Source organism: Talpa occidentalis, unplaced genomic scaffold (assembly GCF_014898055.3).
Source record: "Talpa occidentalis isolate TD23 unplaced genomic scaffold, MPIMG_talOcc4v2.1 talOcc4.6, whole genome shotgun sequence".
NCBI classification, from domain to species: domain Eukaryota; kingdom Metazoa; phylum Chordata; class Mammalia; order Eulipotyphla; family Talpidae; genus Talpa; species Talpa occidentalis.
The window spans coordinates 50327520-50349433 of record NW_023604972.1 but is presented as its reverse complement, the minus strand read 5'-3'; the positions used below and the strand labels follow the sequence as shown (position 1 = coordinate 50349433).

The following is a 21914-nucleotide window of genomic DNA, read 5'->3' as shown; positions in this document are numbered from 1 at the left end:
CAGTTCAGCACCTTTTTGAGAGAGGGGATTGTCAATTTATTTGTCCAATTTCCTTGTGCTATTTTTTTACATTTGTATTTCCTCCTCTTGAAATACTTCTTAGTCTTTCAGTTTCTGATTTTGTAATTTCAACCTTTCAGAGATTAGAGCAGCCAGCCTTCCTATTGTAACAGGGTGGTCCCAGGAAAGGGGGAGGTTCCCTGCCCCACCCAAGGGAGGGTGGAGCTGAGCAGGAAGAGGAAAAGCTGCAGAAGAGACTAAGGAAGGAAGCAGGATGGAGCCAGGAGACCTGGAGGAGGCACATGGAGCCTAGAGACACGTAAAGAAACTGCGCTTGTCTTTTGGTCATGGACTGGGTGACACAGATGTGGGTGAGACCCATGGGGAGGTGACAATGGCAGCTTTTATCTTGATGTTGATTTTGCTCTTTTCCTTCCGGGCTTGTCCGGTTGTTTGTGACCCTTTGCTGTGGGTCCCCACTGGAAGATGCTTTAGACTTGTAGCAGGCTTTGGGGCCTTGTTCTGGGCCGATCCCATATGGATGGAGTTTTACCCACGAGGGGACGGGTAACTTTGGGTGCTTCATTTAGAAACTAGTCTCTTTGCCTTACCTGTATTGTTTCCTAGTTTTATTAAAGTTCCTTCCCATTAAAGTCTCCTATGTTTTGTGTTGATGCGGCGGATGGCAGAACCCATTTAGAATAGGCAGGTTTGCAGGGTTTGGGCTGCCCCTCTCCTTGTCCTATAACACTATCGCTTGTTTGAAATGGCAAATGTGCCCCCCAGGGCAAGGCTGTTGCTTGACTTTACACTTTATGGTTAAATTGTGAGCGCAAACATGGCACAGAGATTAGTGTGCTGTTTTCTGCCAATTCCTAGCTTCCAACGACTAGCCACTTGCACTTCTGTGACTGAGTCTCCTTAGTCAGAAAGAGGTAATTATCACACTCCCACAGAACTGTGAGGAAAATTCAATAAGTTAATACCTGCCGAATTTTTAGAACAGTTTCTAACAAAAAGTATTGCGGCAGGCTGTGCCTCCCATGCTGACTCTTGACATGGTCCAGGCATTGAGGGAGACTCCCAAGAAGAGGGGAGTTCCTGTGCTCCCCCAAGAAGGAAAGTTGTACTTCCCAGAAGAGGGGAGTTCTTGCACTGAAGATCTGAACTAGGGAGTCTCCATGGCAACGCCTGCTAATGCTCTCCTCTTTGTTCTTAGTTAATGCAGAAGTTATTTATTAATTGGCATGTGAAAACCCAATTCGGACCTAAAAGTTAATTGATTTGTTATTCTTACACTTGAATCAGTATCAAAAAAAGTACAAAATGCTAAAGGTATAGTTAGGAAGGAAATGTTCCGGCCCTGAGAACTATGGAGAACAAGCTGCCCTGGGTTCAGGAAGCCATAGCCTAACACGGGGTGAGGGGTAGGGGGTGGGGGGTGCATGTTTGTGGCAGCAGTACATTTCCTGGTGTTTGCAAGAGGTCAATAGTTCGCAGGACGTGTGGAGGTTAGGAATTTCTAGTTAAGAGTTAGACTTCAGTAGAGCTTACTAAGATTTGATGAGTTGTTTTAGACCACTTTAAAGTAGTCAATATATTAGCCAAGTTAATTGAGTGCTAGGAGATAGATTGATTTTAGTAATTGGACATAGACTAGGAATTTTACACCCACTCTGTAACTGGGAAAGTTTAATTGTTGCCAAATGTTATGCTGCCTTATATGATTGATCATGTTAATAAATGAGCTGTACCTAGGAAACTGTTCTTAAGGTTACCAGAGAAATGCCCTTTAGGTGTCAGACCTAGGGAGTCTTTACATGTTCATGAGAAAATATGTATTGATTGTTTCTGTTCTGCCTCAATGCTTATGCTGATGTAATCTCACTGCTCGCCTTAAGGTATAAATAAAGACCCTCAGCAGGAGATACTTGCACGAAATAAGGTGTCTGTGTCTTCCTCACTCCTACCTCGCTCCACCTCCCCTCAGCCCTCCGAAAAAACTTCACCTACCCGGTCCTCTCCTTCTGAGATCCCTGACACGACTTCTAGCTGGAGCTGGTCTCCAGCATAGTATTTAATCAATGTCAGGTAAAACAAACAAAGGAATTCAAAGAAGCAGGAAAAAAAACAGAAAGAAATATCTGACTAGGTAGAATTCCAAATAGCCTCTTTTCCCCCAAATACTACCTATAAGCTTCCCAATAAAAAAAAAAAAAAGGCAATAAATTTACACTAAATTCATACTTATTTACCATGTTAAAGAAAGTAATTTTTTTATTGGTAAATTCTGCCATACATGTAAAACCAAATATAATGAACCAAATCTTTTTTCCACTACAGAAGAATTATGAGCATACCTAACACACTGTAGAGGAAGAACACAGCTTGTTTGGTTAAAAAAAAATTCATTTGCAAGGTAAAAGCAAAAGACACTTTGCAAACATTTCTGCCTGGTACATTGGCCAATAAAAACAATGCGCCTCTACTTTGTACTGTACAAAATACAGCGTATATCATCTACTTTCCTTTTACACATATTTCACTTCTAGTAACATACTCTCCCAAGTCACACACACTTCCCGTGGGGAGCCTGTTTTCTCTAACCGTAAGTATACTTTGAAATTAGCATTTCTTGAAAAGTTTATCTTACTACTGATAAAAAGGTTTTCTTTAAAAGGATTTGATGTGATGCTTTTTTTCTAATATACCTGTTTGAGGCTCAGCTGAAAGACTGATGTTTTCTTTTCTAATTGCTTTTTAATTTAGCCCGTTTACTCAAATTTAGCAATTTATGTTTATGTGCCAAACTTGGGCTCATGCTGAATGCCTTGCTTTTCAAAGTGGTATAAGATATCCTTGAATCTTCATCAAATACTGTTCTCAGCAATAAATACATATTGTTTACTTATGCTGCTCTAATTCCTTTGTTTTTTAAACTACTTTACTTGATTTTGTCCATTTAAAATATTGAGAAAAAGAGAAATAAGATTTTGTAGATTTAACTAATGAATGATTCATATTTAAATTCTGTTGCTTTCTTTATACATATAAAGGGAGATGTTTCCTTTTTCAACTGATATTTGATGGCTTATGAGATGAGAGATTATGAAATGGAAAGGTTTTGATCAAACCAAAAAAAATTAAAATTTAATATCAATAAACCCGAGAAAGAAGAGAAAAATCTAAGTGGCAGATTTATTACCTTGCTTGATTAATATTAATGATATTGATTAATATTAGTGTAATAACACATTTGTACTGTTAATTAGTATTAATAAGATGAAGGGCTGTCTTTCTCAAAAATGAGGTGCTCCCCACAGGGGACTGACTGTGGTGGTGGTACGTGGGTACCTTGAGGAAGGAAATTCTATGGGGACTCAATCTGAGGGGATGGGGGAAAAGCAAATATTGTCTAAAAAAATTTTAAAAATGATAAATGTTAAAATAAAAAAAAAACCTAAAAATATACCAGAAAAAAAGAAAAGTAAGAGAAATTTTTTTTGATCAATGAAGATACCATGTTTTAAAAGTCTTATTTATTGTACTATATAAAATAGTACAATAATTTTGTTATTTGTAAAACATAAATAAATAAATAAAAGCCTTACATGAGGGGGGGAAAAATGAGGTGCTCCGAGGCAGAGGAGACAGGTGTAAGGTAAGTTGTAAGACTGATGGATGAAAATAAGATGTTTAAAACATGAGCCAAATTCAGCAAGTTGAGGATTGTGTCCATTCCATAGAAAGAGCTTGCTACAGAAAGGAGCAGCAGTATCCTTCTTCAAAATAGTCCTCACCACATTTTTTCATCACTCTCTCTCCTCTTGTGGGAACAAAGATGGCATGAGATGAAAAGGCTGGGCAGCCAGTTAGTGCTGATCAGAGGCAGCACGCTGGCCCTGAGAGGAAGCTACCGAGCTCACCCTAACCCTTTATCAGATCTAACAAAAGGCTTTTATGCATTTTGGGAGCCAAATAGATGCTTGCTGAATTGAATTGGAGTTAAAGTTATTAGTAGCAGAAGAGAAATTCAAAAGCCCAGGGCTGTGGGTTACAAAGTATGCTCTGCTAGGTGCTGGTGTTGGAAATTCCTGAATGCCGGGGCTCTGCAGGGGCGCGCAGCCAAGGAGCCAGTGCAGTCAGTTCAGCCGCACTGACACCGGCTGTCTGAAGAAAGGAATATTATTTTTCCAGTTCTCACCAAGCTGTCTCTACACGGAAAAGTTTCTCCACGAGACGGCATTCTATAGCATAGAGACTGGGACCCTGAGGAAGCTTGAACCCGTACTGAAGACCAGCCTCGGCAAAATGTGGTGTCAGGAGTCCCTGAAAGGATGAAATGGCGTCGGTGAAACTTAAGGGCTAAGGGGAACGGGATTGAGGTAGTGAGGAGACACTGACACTTGATTAGGTGCAAGCAATTTCTACTGAGAGACTCAGCAGTTCTTTATTTATACATTTTTAGCAAGCAGTGAGATTACATTATCATGTGCATAGAAACAAAGCAGAAATAAGCTATGCATTCTTTTCCCATAGACTTTTTGCTGCTACATGCTTTCAGCAAGAAGGCGACCTTCAAGGTTAATAGATAAAAAACTAAGCCTTACACTAAAACTCATTATCAGCTAGACAATTGCCTAAGACAGCCGATAGCCGCTGGTACACTCCTATCAGCTAAAGCCTAAGCATCAAAAGACTCTTCTATTCATATGGCCTTCAGCCAGAGACCAGCTGCTTCTCAGCTATCAGAACTTTTTCTACCTAGAAACTCCTTAACACAAAATTAACTTCATTTAAAAACTTTCCTAAGAAACTTCTAAAAAAAGCAAAAGAAGGACTTACCATAATCATTGTCCTGGATTGCTTGTCAGCCATGTCTATGTCTAACAATTATTTCCCATTGGCAGGCAGGTCAAATTTACAGTGTTTAATTTTTAAGCAGGTAATTCTCCGTGCCATGTGCTTATAATATTCTTATGCATATACTTTATTGCCCAATGTATTTTCTGAGAGGTTTTTGTCTTTTTATGACCAATAACAAAAAACAAAGGGATGTGTATAGGTTATAGATTAATCTTCAGCCCCACGGTGTGAGGCTCATTGGAAATCTTCGGCCCCGAGGTGTGAGGCCCTTTTTCTTAGCTGCTTGCCAGTGCCTTATCTGGCTGGGGCAACAAGGCCTCCTGCAAACCCTATTCTTGGATGCCCAGCTCATCTCATCTAAATCACAAGCAAAATAAGTGAGAAAGAAAAAGAAAAATACCAGATGGTCTCACTCATAGCAGGAATTTAGAAAACCCAAATAAGAGACCAGGAAAAAGACTATTCAATACAAAGTAAAAATCAAAATCAACCAGCAACTATAAACCAGAGACACACTTGGGGGTGGGAGGGGCAGGGAAAGGAAGGACTAGAGTCAAAATAAGGTGGGGGGTGCAATTGTGTGGGGAATATAACCAAAATGAAAATGCATACATTGTGCAAAGATGAAAAAAGAGGTAAGAATTATATAAAATAAAATATTTAAATAAAAAAATAGAAAAAAAAATCACAATCTGGGAGGATAGTGACCAGAAATCTCTATCTTAAACAAGCTTGTTGAATTACTTTAATGAACAATAAATTTTGAAGACCACTGAACAGAGTGGGGATGGGAAGAGACTTGTGGAGAAGGCCCCAGAAATTCTTAGAAACATCACAGGCACTAAAGAGATTTCAGGGAAGTCTCCTTTTTTTTTTTTTTTAAATCTCATCCCCACCCCTCATTTCCATCTTAAATATTTAACCTTAAATGGCTAAGGCTAAGAACTATCTGGTGGCACAAGGTGTTAAGACACAACCTATGAGGGCCTCCCCTGGTGGCGCAGCAGTTGAGCGCTGGGCTGCAAAGCTTCCCGCAGCCTCTGCAGCACCGGTTCGATCCCTGCCACCGGCGAGGGTCCCGCATGGTGCTCAGACCTCTCCTGCCACACCCACTACTCCCCTCAGCAGTGTACTTTGGTCCTTCTGCCTCTTCTGCCTCTGGTGAATTCTCTCACTCTCCCATGCTTCTGACTGTACCCAGTACTTGTATAAATAAATAAATAACTCTTAAAAAAAAAAAAGGCACAACCTATAAGCTGTCCCGCAGCCACTGTAGCACAAGTTCGATCCCCGGTCAGGGAGCTACCCACATGGTGCAGCAGATCTCTCCTGACTCGTCTGCCGCTCCCCTCAGCAGTGTATTTCAATCAATCTGCCTGTTCTGTTCCCCACTCTGTCTCTGGTGAGTCCTCTGGCATGTACCCCAGCTCTTGTACGCATAAATAAATAAATCTTTTTAAAAAAAGACTATCCCATAGTTAGTAACTGAGCAGAGATTTGCCAGTTGTTTGGGACATTTTGCAATGGTTTTATATTTTGTTGCAACTACAATTTTGAAACATTTAAACTACAGATTTGCTTGAGTGTGCAGTGCTTTTGCTTTACAGCCACCAAGAAAGTATTTTCTTGAAGTCTCAAGAGAGAATTTACAAGACCCTCTTCAGAATAAGCTAAATTGATCAAAGGAAGTCTAGCGCTCTGGTTCCCTTTAGTGCTACCCTCCTGGGCAGAGCACCCTGCTCCACTGCGGTCCATTAGTAACATGCACTTTTTTGATTTACTTGCTTTCCTTCTAACAGTGTTTTGAGGTTCAGCCAGAAGATTGGTATTTTCCTATCTAATTGCTTTAAATTTAGTCAACTTAGGAAATTTCAGTGAGTACAGAAACACATGCTCATGCACTAGAGACCACACTCAAATACCATGAGGAAATCCTGGGGCCCTACTCTCTGTTCACAGTTCTTCTTGCCAAAATTCACAGAAGCACCTGGGTCGCCACAATTTCCCACATTCAAAAGAGGAAGCTGATGGTGTCAAAGAAACACTTATACCTATAGCTTTGAGAGTTGGACAAAAGACTCTACAGTGAAGCTTATATTACTACACTGAGGTACTAAACTGTTTTGCAAAGCAACCTGAAGTCAACAAATAGGTAGTTTGAATGAAGTTGTGCTGCGGTCACGTTGCTTGGGTTTCAGAGGCACACATAGAATGCTCACGTCCCACCTAGAAGCAGCCAATTTAATACACAAACACAAACTGTACAAAGTGAGCCCCATCAGGGGAAGGCAGGGATGATCCTATAATTGCAGGCAAGTGTGGTGAGTGAAGGAAATCACTCACAAAAGACTGTTTAGTATATGATTCCATTTGTATGAAAAGTCTAGAATAAGCCAACCAATACAGACAGAAAAAGGTCTGGAGGTCGCTGGGAGCAAGGGGATGTGAGGGGACTTGGTAAGTGACTGCTTATGGATATGGGCTTTTTTTTAAGGGGTGTACTAAAATATTCTCAGATTATAGAGATGATTGTGCAGCTATGAGTCATTGAACTGTATATTCCAAATAAGTAAATTTTATGACAGGTAGAATATATCTCAATAAAGCTATTTTTTAAAAAGCACAATTACCAAATAACCTTTCCTCATTCCTCTTCTTTTATGGGAACACAGCCCTTTCAGTTTCAGGTACAGCCCTTTAAGTCAACATCTGAATATGCTGCCTTATATCACCACTAGAATTCTAATTTCCTTCCATATGGTTGACTTCTTTCACCTGGTTAGTCCCTGCCTTCCCCTAAACCTACTGGTATTATTGTATTCTTATAGTCTAAAAGTTTCTTTTTGTTTTATTTCATTTAATCATTTATTTTCTTTCTTTGTATGCCACATATGAGTGAAATCATAAGGTATCTATCTTTCTCCATTTATCTATCCTGACTTATTTCACTAAGCATAATCAATACCCTCTAGGTCCATCCATGTTGTTGCAAAAGGCAGGATTTCATCTTTTTTTTATAGTTGAGTAGTATTCTATGTGAATATGTACCACCACCTCTTTATCCAGTCATCTATGGATGTACACTTAGGTTATTTCCATATCTTTTTTTGTTAACATTTATTTTATTTATACAAGAACTAGGGTACAGGTCAGAGGCATGGGAGGGTGAGAGAATTCACCAGAGTCAGAACGGGAAGCAGAACAGGCAGACAGACCAAAAACACTGCTGAGGGGAGAAGTGGGCAAGACAGAAGAGGTCTGCCATGCCATGTGGGTATCTCTCTGGCCAGCTGGGAATTGAACCCCTGCTGCAGAGGCCGCAGACAGCTTCAGAGTGCTGCTCTCAACCCACTGCGTCACCAGGGAGACCTATTTTTCCATATCTTGAGTATTGTGAAAAGAACATGAAATGCATGTTTTTGTATTCTGATAAATATTCAGACAAGAATAGATTACATGGTGGGCCTCCCTGGTAGCACAGCTGGTAGAGCGCCATGCTGTGAAGATGTCCACAGCCTCTGCAGCTCTGGTTCGATTTCCAGAAGACCAGGGAGATGCCCACATGGCGTGGCAGACTGCTCCTATCTCGCATGATGCTCACATCAGCAGTGTATTTCAGTCCATCTGCCTGTTCTGCTCCCTCCTCTGTCTCTGGTGAATCCTCTCACCCTCCCATGCATCTGGCCTGTACCCCGGTTCTCACATAAAAATAAATAAATCTTAAAAAAAAAAAAAGAAAATGTTCACTCTTTGAAATTGCAGAGCCAAAGTTAAGTACATTTTTTATTCTGCTGTGTGCTATATAGTCAATACTGTCTCCTGAAAAGAGTACCAATTTATAATACTACCTAAAACCTTGTTACGACTGGATGTCCTTTTTGTCAGGGGTTGAGGGAGACATTGTTTTGATGACAGTTGGTATCTCAAGCATCTGTCAATGAAATCAGCTTACATATATATTCAGCATTAAAACTGGTCAAGCATTATTGAAAACTCCCCAATGAACTTGGTAGTAAGCTTTATTTTTCTAATTTCGGAGGTGAGGACACAAAAGCTCAGATTCTCAAGCTGATTGGCAGAGGTCACTTAACTTGCAAGTCACACAGCAAGGGTTTTATTCCATGCAGTTCAGCACCTTTTTGAGAGAGGGGATTGTCAATTTATTTGTCCAATTTCCTTGTGCTATTTTTTTACATTTGTATTTCCCCCTCTTGAAATACTTCTTAGTCTTTCAGTTTCTGATTTTGTAATTTCAACCTTTCAGAGATTAGAGCAGCCAGCCTTCCTATTGCTTGTTTGAAATGGCAAATGTGCCCCCCAGGGCAAGGCTGTTGCTTGACTTTACACTTCATGGTTAAATTGTGAGCGCAAACATGGCACAGAGATTAGTGTGCTGTTTTCTGCCAATTCCTAGCTTCCAAGGACTAGCCACTTGCACTTCTGTGACTGAGTCTCCTTAGTCAGAAAGAGGTAATTATCACACTCCCACAGAACTGTGAGGAAAGTTCAATAAGTTAATACCTGCCGAATTTTTAGAACAGTTTCTAACATAAAGTAGCATTTAATCAATGTCAGGTAAAACAAACAAAGGAATTCAAAGAAGCAGGAAAAAAAAAACAGAAAGAAATATCTGACTAGGTAGAATTCCTGATAGCCTTTTTTCTCCCAAATACTACCTATAAGCTCCCCCATAAAAAAAAAAAGATGGCAATAAATTTACACTAAATTCATACTTATTTGCCATGTTAAAGAAAGTAATTTTTTTAATGGTAAATTCTGCCATACATGTAAAACCAAATATAATGAGCCAAATCTTTTTTCCACTACGGAAGAATTATGAGCATACCTAACACACTGTAGAGGAAGAACACAGCTTGTTTGGTTAAAAAAAATTCATTTGCAAGGTAAAAGCAAAAGACACTTTGAAAACACTTCTGCCTGGTACATTGGCCAATAAAAAGAATGAGCGTCTACTTTGGACTGTACAAAATAAGGGGTATTATCTACTTCCCTTTCACACATATTTCACTTCTAGTAACATACTCTCCCAAGTCACACACACTTCCTGTGGGGAACCTGTTTCTCTAACCGTAAGTATACTTTGAAATTAGCACTTCTTGAAAAGTTTATCTTACTACCAAAAAAAAAGTTTTCTTTAAAAGAATTTGATGTGATGCTTTTTTCCTAACATATCTGTTTGAGGCTCAGCTGAAAAACTGCTGTTTTCTTTTCTAATTGCTTTTAAATTTAGTCAGTTTACTCAAATTTAGCAAGTATGTGCCAAACATGGGCTCAATGCCTTGCTTTTCAAAGTGGTATGAGATATCCTTGAATCTTCATCAAATACTGTTCTCAGCAATAAATACAAATTGTTTACCTGTGCTGTTCTAATTCCTTTGTTTTTTAAACTACTTTACTTGATTTTTTCCATTTAAAATATTTAGAAAAAGAGAAATAAGATTTTGTAGATTTAGCTAATGAATCAGAAGATGTCTTGATTTTTCAATATTAAAGAAAAACAGACCAGAATGATTTAAAATTAAATTCTGTTGCTTTCTTTATATGTATAAAGGGAGATGTTTCCTTTTTCAACTGATATTTGATGGCTTATGAGATGAGAGATTATAAAATGGAAAGGTTTTGATAAACCAAAAAAAATTAAAATTTAATATCAATAAACGCGAGAAAGAAGAGAAAAATCTAAGTGGCAGATTTATTACCTTGCTTGATTAATATTAATGATATTGGTTAATATTAGTGTAATAACACATTGTACTGTTAATTAGTATTAATAAGATGAAGGGCTGTCTTTCTCAAAAATGAGGTGATCCACACAGGGGACTGACTGCGGTGGTGGTGCATGGGTGCCCTGGGGAAGGAAATTCTATGGGGACTCAATCTGAGGGGATGGAGGAAAGCAAATATTGTCTAAAAAAATTTAAAAAATGATAAATATTAAAATAAAAAAACTAAAAATATACCAGAAAAAAAGAAAAGTAAGAGAATTTTTTTTGATAAATGAAGATACCATGTTTTAAAGGTCTTATTTATTGTACTATATAAAATAGAATCTTAATTTTTGTTATGTTAAAAAAATTTTAAAAAGCCTTATATGAGTGGGAAAAAAATGAGGTGCAGAGGAGAGGAGGAGTAAGCAGAGGAGACAGGTGTAAGGTAAATTCTAAGACTGATGGATGAAAATAGGATGTTTAAAACATGAGCCAAATTCAGCAAGGTTGAGGATTGTGTCCATTCCATAGAAAGAGCTTGCTACAGAAAGGAGCAGCAGTATCCTTCTTCAAAGTAGTCCTCACATTTTTTCGTCACTCTCTCTCCTCTTGTGGGAACAAAGATGGCATGAGATGAAAAGGCTGGGCAGCCAGTCAGTGCTGATCAGAGGCAGCACGCTGGCCCTGAGAGGAAGCTACCGAGCTCACCCTAACCCTTTATCAGATCTAACACAAGGCTTTTATGCATTTTGGGAGCCCAGTAGATGCTTGCTGAATTGAATTGGAGTTAAAGTTATTAGTAGCAGAAGAGAAATTTAAAAGCCCAGGGCTGTGGGTTACAAAGTATGCTCTGCTAGGTGCTGGTGTTGGAAATTCCTGAATGCCGGGGCTCTGCAGGGGCGCGCAGCCAAGGAGCCAGTGCAGTCAGTTCAGCCGCACTGACACCGGCTGCCTGAAGAAAGGAATATTGTTTTTCCAGTTCTCACCAAGCTGTCTCTATACCGAAAAGTTTCTCCACGAGACGGCATTCTATAGCATAGAGACTGGGACCCTGAGGAAGCTTGAACCCGATTCTTGGATGCCCAGCTCATCTCATCTAAATCACAATCTGGGAGGATAGTGACCAGAAATCTCTATCTTAAACAAGCTTGTTGAATTACTTTAGTGAACAATAAATTTTGAAGACCACTGAACAGGGTGGTAATGGGAAAAGACTTGTGGAGAAGGCCCCAAAAATTCTTAGAAACATCACAGGCGCTAAAGAGATTTCAGGGAAGTGTCCTTTTTTTTTTTTTTTAAATCTCATCCCCACCCCTCATTCCCATCTTAAATATTTAACCTTGAATGGCTAAGGTTAAGAACTATCTCTGGTGGCGCAAGGGTTTAAGACACAACCTATGAGGGCCTCCCCTGGTGGCGCAGTGGTTGAGCGCTGGACTGCGAAGCTGCCTGCAGCCTCTGCAGCACAAGTTCCATCCCCGGCCTGGGAGTTACCCACGTGGCGCAGCAGACCTCTTCTGACTAGTCTGCTGCTCCCCTCAGCAGTGTATTTCAATCAATCTGCCTGTTCTGTTCCCCACTCTGTCTCTGGTGAGTCCTCTGACCCCCAACACCTCTGGCATACACCCCAGCTCTTGTACGCATAAATAAATAAATCTTAAAAAAAAAAAAAAAAACAATTATCCCATAGTTAGTAACTGAGCAGAGATTTGCCAGTTGTTTGGGACATTTTGCATCTGTTTTATATTTTGTTGCAGCTACAATTTTGAAACATTTAAACTACAGATTTGCTTGAGTGTGCAGTGCTTTTGCTTTACAGCCACCAAGAAGGTATTTTCTTGAATTCTCAAGAGAGAATTTACAAGACCCTCTTCAGAATAAGCTGAATTGATGAAAGGAAGTCTGGCACACTGGTTCCCTTTAGTGCTACCCTCCTGGGCAGAGCACCCTGCTCCACTGCGGTCCATCAGTAACATGCACTTGTTTGATTTACTTGCTTTCCTTCTAACAGTGTTTTGAGGTTCAGCCAGAAGATTGGTATTTTCCTATCTAATTGCTTTAAATTTAGTCAACTTAGGAAATTTCAGTGAGTACAGAAACACATGCTCATGCACTAGAGACCACACTCAAATACCATGAGGAAATCCTGGGGCCCTACTCTCTGTTCACAGTTCTTCTTGCCAAAATTCACAGAAGCACCTGGGTCACCACAATTTCCCACATTCAAAAGAGGAAGCTGATGGTGTCAAAGAAACACTTATACCTATAGCTTTGAGAGTTGGACAAAAGACTGCTTACATCACTACAGTGAAGCTTATATTACTACACTGAGGTACTAAACTGTTTTGCAAAGCAACCTGAAGTCAACAAATAGGTAGTTTGAATGAAGTTGTGCTGCGGTCACGTTGCTTGGGTTTCAGAGGCACACATAGAATGCTCACGTCCCACCTAGAAGCAGCCAATTTAATACACAAACACAAACTGTACAAAGTGAGCCCCATCAGGGGAAGGCAGGGATGATCCTATAATTGCAGGCAAGTGTGGTAAGTGAAGGAAATCACTCACAAAAGACTGTTTAGTATATGATTCCATTTGTATGAAAAGTCTAGAATAAGCCAACCAATACAGACAGAAAAAGGTCTGGAGGTCGCTGGGAGCAAGGGGATGTGAGGGGACTTGGTAAGTGACTGCTCATGGTATGGGCTTTTTTTTAAGGGGTGTACTAAAATATTCTCAGATTATAGAGATGATTGTGCAGCTATGAGTCATTGAACTGTATATTCCAAATAAGTAAATTTTATGACAGATATAAATTTTATATCTCAATAAAGCTATTTTTTAAAAAGCACAATTACCAAATAACCTTTCCTCATTCCTCTTCTTTTATGGGAACACAGCCCTTTCAGTTTCAGGCACAGCCCTTTAAGTCAACATCTGAATATGCTGCCTTATATCACCACTAGAATTCTAATTTCCTTCCATATGGTTGACTTCTTTCACCTGGTTAGTCCCTGCCTTCCCCTATCCCTGCTGGTATTATTGTATTTTTATAGTCTAAAAGTTTCTTTTTGTTTTATTTCATTTAATCATTTATTTTCTTTCTTTGTATGCCACATATGAGTGAAATCATATGGTATCTATCTTTCTCCATTTATCTATCCTGACTTATTTCACTAAGCATAATCAATACCCTCTAGGTCCATCCATGTTGTTGCAAAAGGCAGGATTTCATCTTTTTTTCATAGTTGAGTAGTATTCTATGTGAATATATACCACCACCTCTTTATTCTCTTTATCTGGCCTTTATCCCAGCTCTTGTGTAAATAAATAAATCTTTTTTTAAAAAAGAGTAGATTATATGGTATTTCTAGCCTTAATTTGTTGAGGAATCTCCATACTGTTTTCCATAATGACTGTATCCATTTATATTCCCACCTCCAATGTATAAGTGTTCTCTTCTCTCCACATTCTCTCAAACTTGTTTTTTCTTATCTTTTGGATAATAGTCATTCTCACAAATGTGAGGTGATACCTCATTGTTACTTTGATTTGCATTTCTCTAACAAAAGACAGTGAAAAACATCTTTTCATGTACTTGAGGCTCATCTGCATGTCTTCTTTGGTGAAATATCTATTCAGATCCTCTGTTCATTTTTTTAATCAGGTTGCTCATTTTCTGTTGTTGAGTTTTATGAGTTCTTTATATATTTTGCATTTTAACCTCTTATCTGATATATGATTATTTGCAATTATCATCTCCCATTCAGTAGGGTTGTCTTTTCATTTTAATGATTTTTTGGTCATTCTGCACAAGCTTTTTTGTTTGATATTGTCCCATTTGTTTACTTTTGCTTCAGTTTCTTTTGCTGTTGGAGATGTATACACAAAGATATCACCAAGGCTGATGTTGAATTGCTTATAACCTGTTTTTTTCTTTGTATTTTATGATTTCTGGTCTTCAAGACTTTAGTTCATTTTGAGCTAATGTTTATGTGGTGTAGGATAGTGGTCTAGTTTCATTTTCCCAGCACCATTTATTGAAGAGATTTTCCTTACTCCATTTTATACCCTAAGCTCTTTTGTTTTAAATTAGTTGTCCAGATATGTGTGAGTTTATTTCTGGGCTTTCAATTTTATTTCATTGATCTGTATGTCTATTTTTATTTCAATACTATACTGTTTGGATTACTATTGTTTTGTAATATAACTTGAAGCCAGGAAGCATGATGTATTTGTTCTATTTTCTCAGGATAGTTTTGGCTATTCAGTGTCTTTTGTATTTCCAGATCAATTTATATCTTTTTAATTCTATTTCTTAGTAAAATTGGGATTTTGATAGGGATTGCATTGAATCTATGTTGTTTTAAGCAAAATGGCTATTTTATTTATTTATTTATTTAAATCTGTTAGGACTTTGAAAGTTGATCTTTTACAACTTTCATTTTATTCAAAAATTCCTGAAAAGACTTCCATGTGAAATATAATGTATAATTTATAACATATAAATAAAGTATAATATTCAAGTATTCATAACAAAAGCTATTCCTATTGTATAGTTCTAACAAAAGTGGAAGCAACAGTACTATAAAAACACATGTACTACAAATACAACAATATATGGTATATATATTTTTTTATCCAGAAAGAGAATAATTTTTTTTAATTTTTATATATATATATTTTTTAATTTAAGTACTTTATTTTATATAATTCTTACCTCTTTTTTCATCTTTGCACAATGTATGCATTTTCATTTTGGTTATATTCCCTAAACAATTGCACCCCTCCCTTATTTTGACTCTAGTCCTTCCTCTCCCCGTCCCTCCCTCCCACCCCCTCACCCCCTGTAGTGTGTCTCTGGTTTATAGTTGCTTGGTGATTTTGCTTTTTACTTTGTATTGATTAGTCTTTTTCCTGGTCTCTTATTTGGGTTTTCTAAATTCCTGCTATAAGTGAGACCATCTGGTATTTTTCTTTTTCTTTCTGACTTATTTCGCTGAGCATGATCCCTTCTAGCTCCATCTATGTTGCTGCAAACTGCATGTGTTTATCTTTTTCGATTGCTGAGTAATATTCCATTGTGTATATGTACCACATCTTCTTGATCCAGTCATCTATTTTTGGGCATTTGGGTTGTTTCCATACCTTAGCTATTGTAAATAGTGCTTCAATAAACATAGGCATGTAGGTGCCCTTTGGAATTAATGTTTCTGTGTCATTTGGGTAAATATCTAGGAGTGGAATTGCTGGATCATATGGAAATTCTATGTTTAGTAGGTCAAGAAATCTCCACACAGCTCTCCATAGTGGTTGGACCAGTTTGCACTCCCACTAGCAGTGCAGGAGAGTTCCTTTTTCTCCACAACCTCGCCAACATTTGTTGTTGCTAGTTTTTTTAATATGTGCCATTCTCACTGGGGTAAGATGGTATCTCATGGTAGTTTTGATTTGCATTTCCCTGATTACAATTGATGCTGAACATTTTTCATATGCCTGATGGCCATAGAATGGCTTTTTTAGCAATGTTAAGGTCTTTAACTTCCTTGGTTAAATTTATTGCCAGGTTTTTTGTTTTTTGGGGTTTTTTTGGTGCATTGGTATGTGGGATTGCATGTTGTATTTATAGAAATGAAACCGATTTTTTCACTTAACATATTAATATATTAATATTAATAATGTAGCTTCCAACATTACTATATTTTTAATGGTTTTTATCATGGAGTCTTTTATCATTTAGGCTTTTCAATGTATAAATGTATAAAATTTTATGATTATTTTATAAAATAATGACAGTTTTACTTATTCCTTTCCTCTTTGGATATCTTTTATTCTTCTGCTTGTCTCATTGTTTTAGCTAAGACTTTTAATACTATGTTGAATACAGTGGTGAGAAAGTGGACACCCTTGTCTTGCTGCAGATCTTAGTGGGAAAGTTTTCACTTTTTCATCACCGAGTATACTGTTGACTGTGGGTTTGTCAAATATGGCCTTTATTATGTTGAAGTACTTTTTCTCTATGCCTATTTTATTTATTTTTTATCATAAATGGGTGTTGGATCTTGTCAAATAATTTTTCCTCATATACTGGTATGATAATATGGTTACATTTTGTTGATAAGACATGCTAAAACATTCTCAAATTAGATTATGGTGATGGTTGTACAACTATGAATCACTGATATATATACTACATATCACAAAATTCATTCATTTAAAAGGTACAGATCAATGATTAGTGCTGATAAACTACAATTAACTAATTAACCTATTGAACTTATTCAGATTTTACTAAGTGTCTCACTAATGTCTTCAGAAGATAAAAAGCAGCCCTTGCCATCCTGAGCTGTTCTGGTGCTATTAGTTAGACTTTGGTGCTACTGAAAGCTTGCCTAATACACCAGGTTTTGTGTTGCTGTTTTTGTTGACACAATTGACACATAACATTATATTAGTTTCAGGTGTACAACATGTAATTCAATACTTGTCTGTATTATGAAATAGTCAATAGGATGTCTAGTTAACAACCATTACTACATATATTACGAATTTATTCTTATGATCAAAACTTTTAATAACTACTCTTTCAAATATGCAGTTTAGTATTGTTAACTACAGGTGTCATTTCCACGAGTTATTTATATTATAACTGAAAGTACATACCTCTTGATCATATTCACCCATTTTGCTCTCTCCCTCTACAGCCATCTCCACCTCTAGCAACAATCAATGTGTTCTCTGTATCTGTTGTAAAGGCAAGGTTTTGGGTGTTGTTTTGGTTTGTGTCTCTGGCTGGAGGGTACTGACCGTCCATTTTCTGTCACAGGATTCAATTCAGGGTCCCAAATTTCATTTGGTTGCCGTGTCTTCTTTAGTCTCCTCCCATCTGGAATATTTCTCAGTTTTTTGTTGTCTTCCACAATCTTTACACTTTTAAAGAGTTCTGATCATTGATATTGTAGAATATTCCTCCGTTTGTGTTTTTCTGACACTTTCTTTCGATCAGATTCTGATTACGCATTTTTGGCAGGAATAACACAGAAGTGATGCTGTGTCCTCTAGTGTCTGGTAATAAAGAAGCACATGATGTTAATATGTCTCATTACTGGTAACATTAACCTTGATCACTTGGCTAAGATAAGTGTCGCCATACTTCTCCAAATAAATTTGCTATTTTTCCTTTGTAATTAGTAAGTAATCTGTGAGGAGATACTTTGAAAACATGTAACTATCTTAGTTCTCTTCATATTTTCCAACCCTGCTCATTTTAGCATCCACCCATGAGATTTTGCCTACAACTATTGGTTTACCAAATGATGATCTTGCATCTCGATTATACTATGAAAATTCTACCATAGAAAGCACTATGCTTTCTCCCTCATTTTTTAATTTATTATTTTATTTATATCAGTATGGGACTGTGGATAGTTACTTTAATCTTTGAGTTATAAACCATAATTAACATTATTTTTTTGTTGCTCAAATTGTCCCAGATTTGATCATTGGGAGAGCCAACAAGTTGGCTTTGAAGTTCTATCGCTAATCAATTGTTAAGTCCTTTTATTTCTTGGTTTCACATGAGGCTGCAGGCTTATCTTGTGCTTTTCTAGCCCTAACCCTGAAATAAGTCTTTTCTCCAATGAACTCTAGCCCTTTTTTTTTCAATTGGAATATGAGATTTAGGCATGAAGTATGTTTGTTGATATTGAGTTCTTATTACTTCTAGTTTCTCTTAATGGTCAGAGTTAGGAAATATATACACATATATCCATATCTCTCTCTATGTGAGTGTAATATAAAGTTGGTTTTTGGTGCCTCATTGGCACTGAGTGCTTATTTTGAATTTTTATCTCATTATTGCCCAGTTCTCTGTAGCCATCCCCAACATGTGTGTTCATAAGCCTTAAAATGACTTCCCTTTCTTCCCTTTTCCTCCTTTCAATATTGCCTCAGTTATATTAAAATTTCCTTTTTTTCTAAAGATTTATTTATTTATGCATAAAAGAGCTAGGGTGTAAGTCAGAGGTGCAGGGGGTTGTGTGTGAGGATTCACCAGGGACTGAGTGGGGAGCAGAACAGGCAGATCTACTGAATCTACTGAGAGGAGCAGCAGATGAGACAGGAGAGGTCTGCTGGGCCGCGTGGGTTAGCTCTCTGGCCGGAAATGGAACTCATGCTACAGTGGCTGCAGATTGCTTCATAGTTCTGAAACTTAACCTCTTGTAACACCAGGGAGGTCCTATTCAAACTTTCTTTTTTTTTTTTTTAAAGATTTATTTTATTTATACAAGAACCGGGGTACAGGCCAGATGTGCGGGAGGGTGAGAGGATTCACCAGACACAGAGCAGGGAACAGAACAGGCAGACTGACGAAATACACTGCTGAGGGGAGCAGCAGGCAAGACAGGAGAGGTCTGCTGCGCCATGTGGGATTCTCGCAGGCGGGCCAGGATCAAACCTGCGCTGCAGAGGCTGAGGACAGCTTCACAGCACTGCGCTCAACTGCCTGCGCCACCAGGGAGGCCCCTATTCAAACTTTCTAATGAGAATACTTCCTGTGTGTCACAAGCTACCCCACGCATAACCTTCAGTAAAAGCATTTGCCATGGATCCTTGCTCTGCTCCCTGCAGTTACCAAACTCTGAGCTGCTGGATGATTTTTTTTAAAAGATTTATTTATTTATGCATATGAGAACTGGGGTATAGGTCAGAAGTGTGGGAGAGGGTGAGAGGACTCACCAGAGACAGACCAGGGAACACAACAGGCAGATTGACTGAAATGCACTGCTGAGGGGAGCAGCAGGCGAGGCAGGAGAGGTCTGCTGTGCCATGTGGGCAGCTCCCTGGCTATGGATAGAACTCGTGCTGCTGTGGCTGCGTATAGCTTCATAAGTTGTGTCTTAACCCCTTGCACCACCAGGGAGGCCCCTTGCTGGATGATTTTTGAGTGACTCTCCAGGCAAACTGGCCCCCTCTCCAGAACCTGTGAGTACAACAGCTCCTTTAATTTCAAATGCCTCCTTAGTGGAATTTTCATGACTGTGTTGGAGTGATCCTTAAAGACCCCACAGAGGGGACTCCATCTGCCACTCTATGTGTTTGTGGGGGGTTTGTGTGTGTATGCACACGCATGCAAACACTGTGAGTTCACATCTCTGATTCCAGTCTAAAAACACAGGATTCATATTGGCCATCCTCCTTTCTTTCTTTATGATTTCCATTTGTGACAATAAAAATCCTCTATCTCATGATCCACAATTTATTTGTGTGTGTCTGTGTGTATTTCAGTAATGTTTACCCATACCCTATGAAAACAAGTTTATTAACTAGAATCCAATATGTGTCAGTTCTTTTTGTCTTTAACTTTATATTTCATAGTCAAAAATACTGTTTTCCAAAAATTACTTAATTTACGTTTTTTTCTTCCACATTCCCTTCAGTGTGATTAATATTGTAATACAGTTAGGTCCATTTGCTATTGTTTACATTTCATTTGGGCTTTCTTCGCATTCTGGTTAATTTTAATTAAACATGTCTATGTTGACTCAATGTGTGAAATATTAGCAGGGCTGGAAAAGAGCCATAGAAAATAGCACACTTGGTCCTTCCCTGGTGGCTCAGGCGGTTGAGCGCCGCGCTGTGAAGCTGTCCGCAGCCTCTGCAGCACCGATTCCATCCCAGCCAGCCTGCAAGGGTCCCACATGGCACGGCAGACCTCTCCTGGTTGTGCCCACTGTTCCCCCCCTCAGCAGTGTATTTCATCAGTCTGCCTGTTCTGTTCCCCTCTCTGTCTCTGGTTAGTCCTCTCACCCTCCCACGAATCTGGCCTGTATCCCGGTTCTTGTATAAATAAATAAATCTTTAACAAAAAAAAAAAAAAGGAAAAGAAAATAGCACGCTTGGAGAAGTGTCACCCCAGCCCTACTACTCAATTTGCATTCTTCAGTTCTTTCCACATCATTTACTCTGAACATAACAAATTTCATTTGTTTTTGGTTTATTCTATCTATAATTTTTATAGCACAATTAAACAGATACCCTTTTATTTTTTGCATTCTTTTTGTACATTGCTTTTATCACTTAACAGTATATCCTGAAGTTCATCCCATAATAGTTTATGAAGACTGTCCTTATTCTTTTTTTTGATAGTGCATAACACTCTGTTGTGTGGATGTACCATCATTTATTGAACCATTCTCCCATGTTAGGCATTGCAATTGTTCACTATTTTGCAAAAAGCAATGTTGCTCTGAATGGCCTTGTACATATATATTTTTGCATTTTTAGAGATACATTTTCAGAATAATTTTCTAGAAATGGGATTACTGGGTCAAATGATAAGTGCATGTTCTAGAAAAATCTGTTTTCTATAATTTGCTCTTTCCAACCACTATCACAGGTTGGTCATTCATTTCCTTGACTAGGTAGCTATCTATAAATAATACTAAGGACCCTATTTTGCTCCCTATTTTGTACCCTAAGAGAACCATCTGTTCATTTTATCAGTTCAATGAATTCCTTTCCCTAGGGGTCTTTGTATTCTGAGGAGGTGGAGATAAAATTACATTCTTCAAAGATCAGCAAGCAACTTGACATAAATTGTCTCACTGACCAGTGAAGCAGAGTGCCACAAAACAGAGGCTCCCAAGAGCAACTTGGAGTTACTTAGCCTTTCTGTTTTTCCCTTTCAGACCACAACACTTTGTGACCCTGCATCGAAAATGCAAGCTCAGGCACCAGTGGTCATTGTAACACAGCCTGCATGTAATGTGCCCCAAGCCTCCAACTGGCAGACAGGCCTTTGTGATTGTTTCAGCGACTGCGGAGTCTGTAAGTGCTGGGAAAAGTGTCCCATAATTGATGTGGAAGTGACTGTCAAAGACCAAATCCCTCCTTTATCCTTTACTGTGTAATTAAAGTTCCTCACCTTTTTGAACTCTGCACTTCCATCAATGGTATAGATAAGAGGCCTGCAGCAATGATGAACAAGTTAATTCTTCTCCAGTCCTTCCAAGAATAGCCTCACTCCTGAAATAAGTTCTGGAGTTCAAATAATAGTAAAAGTTAATAATTCTACCATGAACAGACCTGGTCTAATAATTATAGTTAGGCCATCTATGAAGTTAACAGGGAAATTTCAAGTTTAACTGATTTAAGAAAAGAAAAAGGAGACTATTCTTGTTAGACCTACAGATTAAACTCACTACTTTATGACTACATTGTACCCAAAACACAAGGATTTTTTTCATCCATATGTTTAGCTCAGAGAAGAATTTGTTTATTTTATGCTTTTAAGTATTGTACATACCTAAGAATAAAGAA

General features: G+C 38.3%; 1 protein-coding gene across 4 annotated transcripts in view; it reads left to right on the top strand.

Annotated features, from left to right (window-relative positions):
- Positions 1–2472: 2472 nt before the first annotated feature.
- Positions 2473–21914, top strand: part of PLAC8 (placenta associated 8) — a 31447-nt gene continuing 12005 nt past the window's right edge. Inside the window, exons 1-3 of one of the 4 annotated variants that reach the window (XM_037530227.2) lie at positions 2473–2608; positions 19513–19577; positions 21284–21422. In XM_037530227.2, coding sequence (XP_037386124.1) covers positions 21314–21422 — 109 coding nt within the window. In that variant the 5' untranslated portion in view covers positions 2473–2608; positions 19513–19577; positions 21284–21313. Of the gene's footprint in view, positions 2609–9861; positions 9957–19512; positions 19578–21283; positions 21423–21914 lie in introns of those variants that run through there. The other 3 variants (XM_037530226.2, XM_037530224.2, XM_037530225.2) reach the window with 3 other exon arrangements.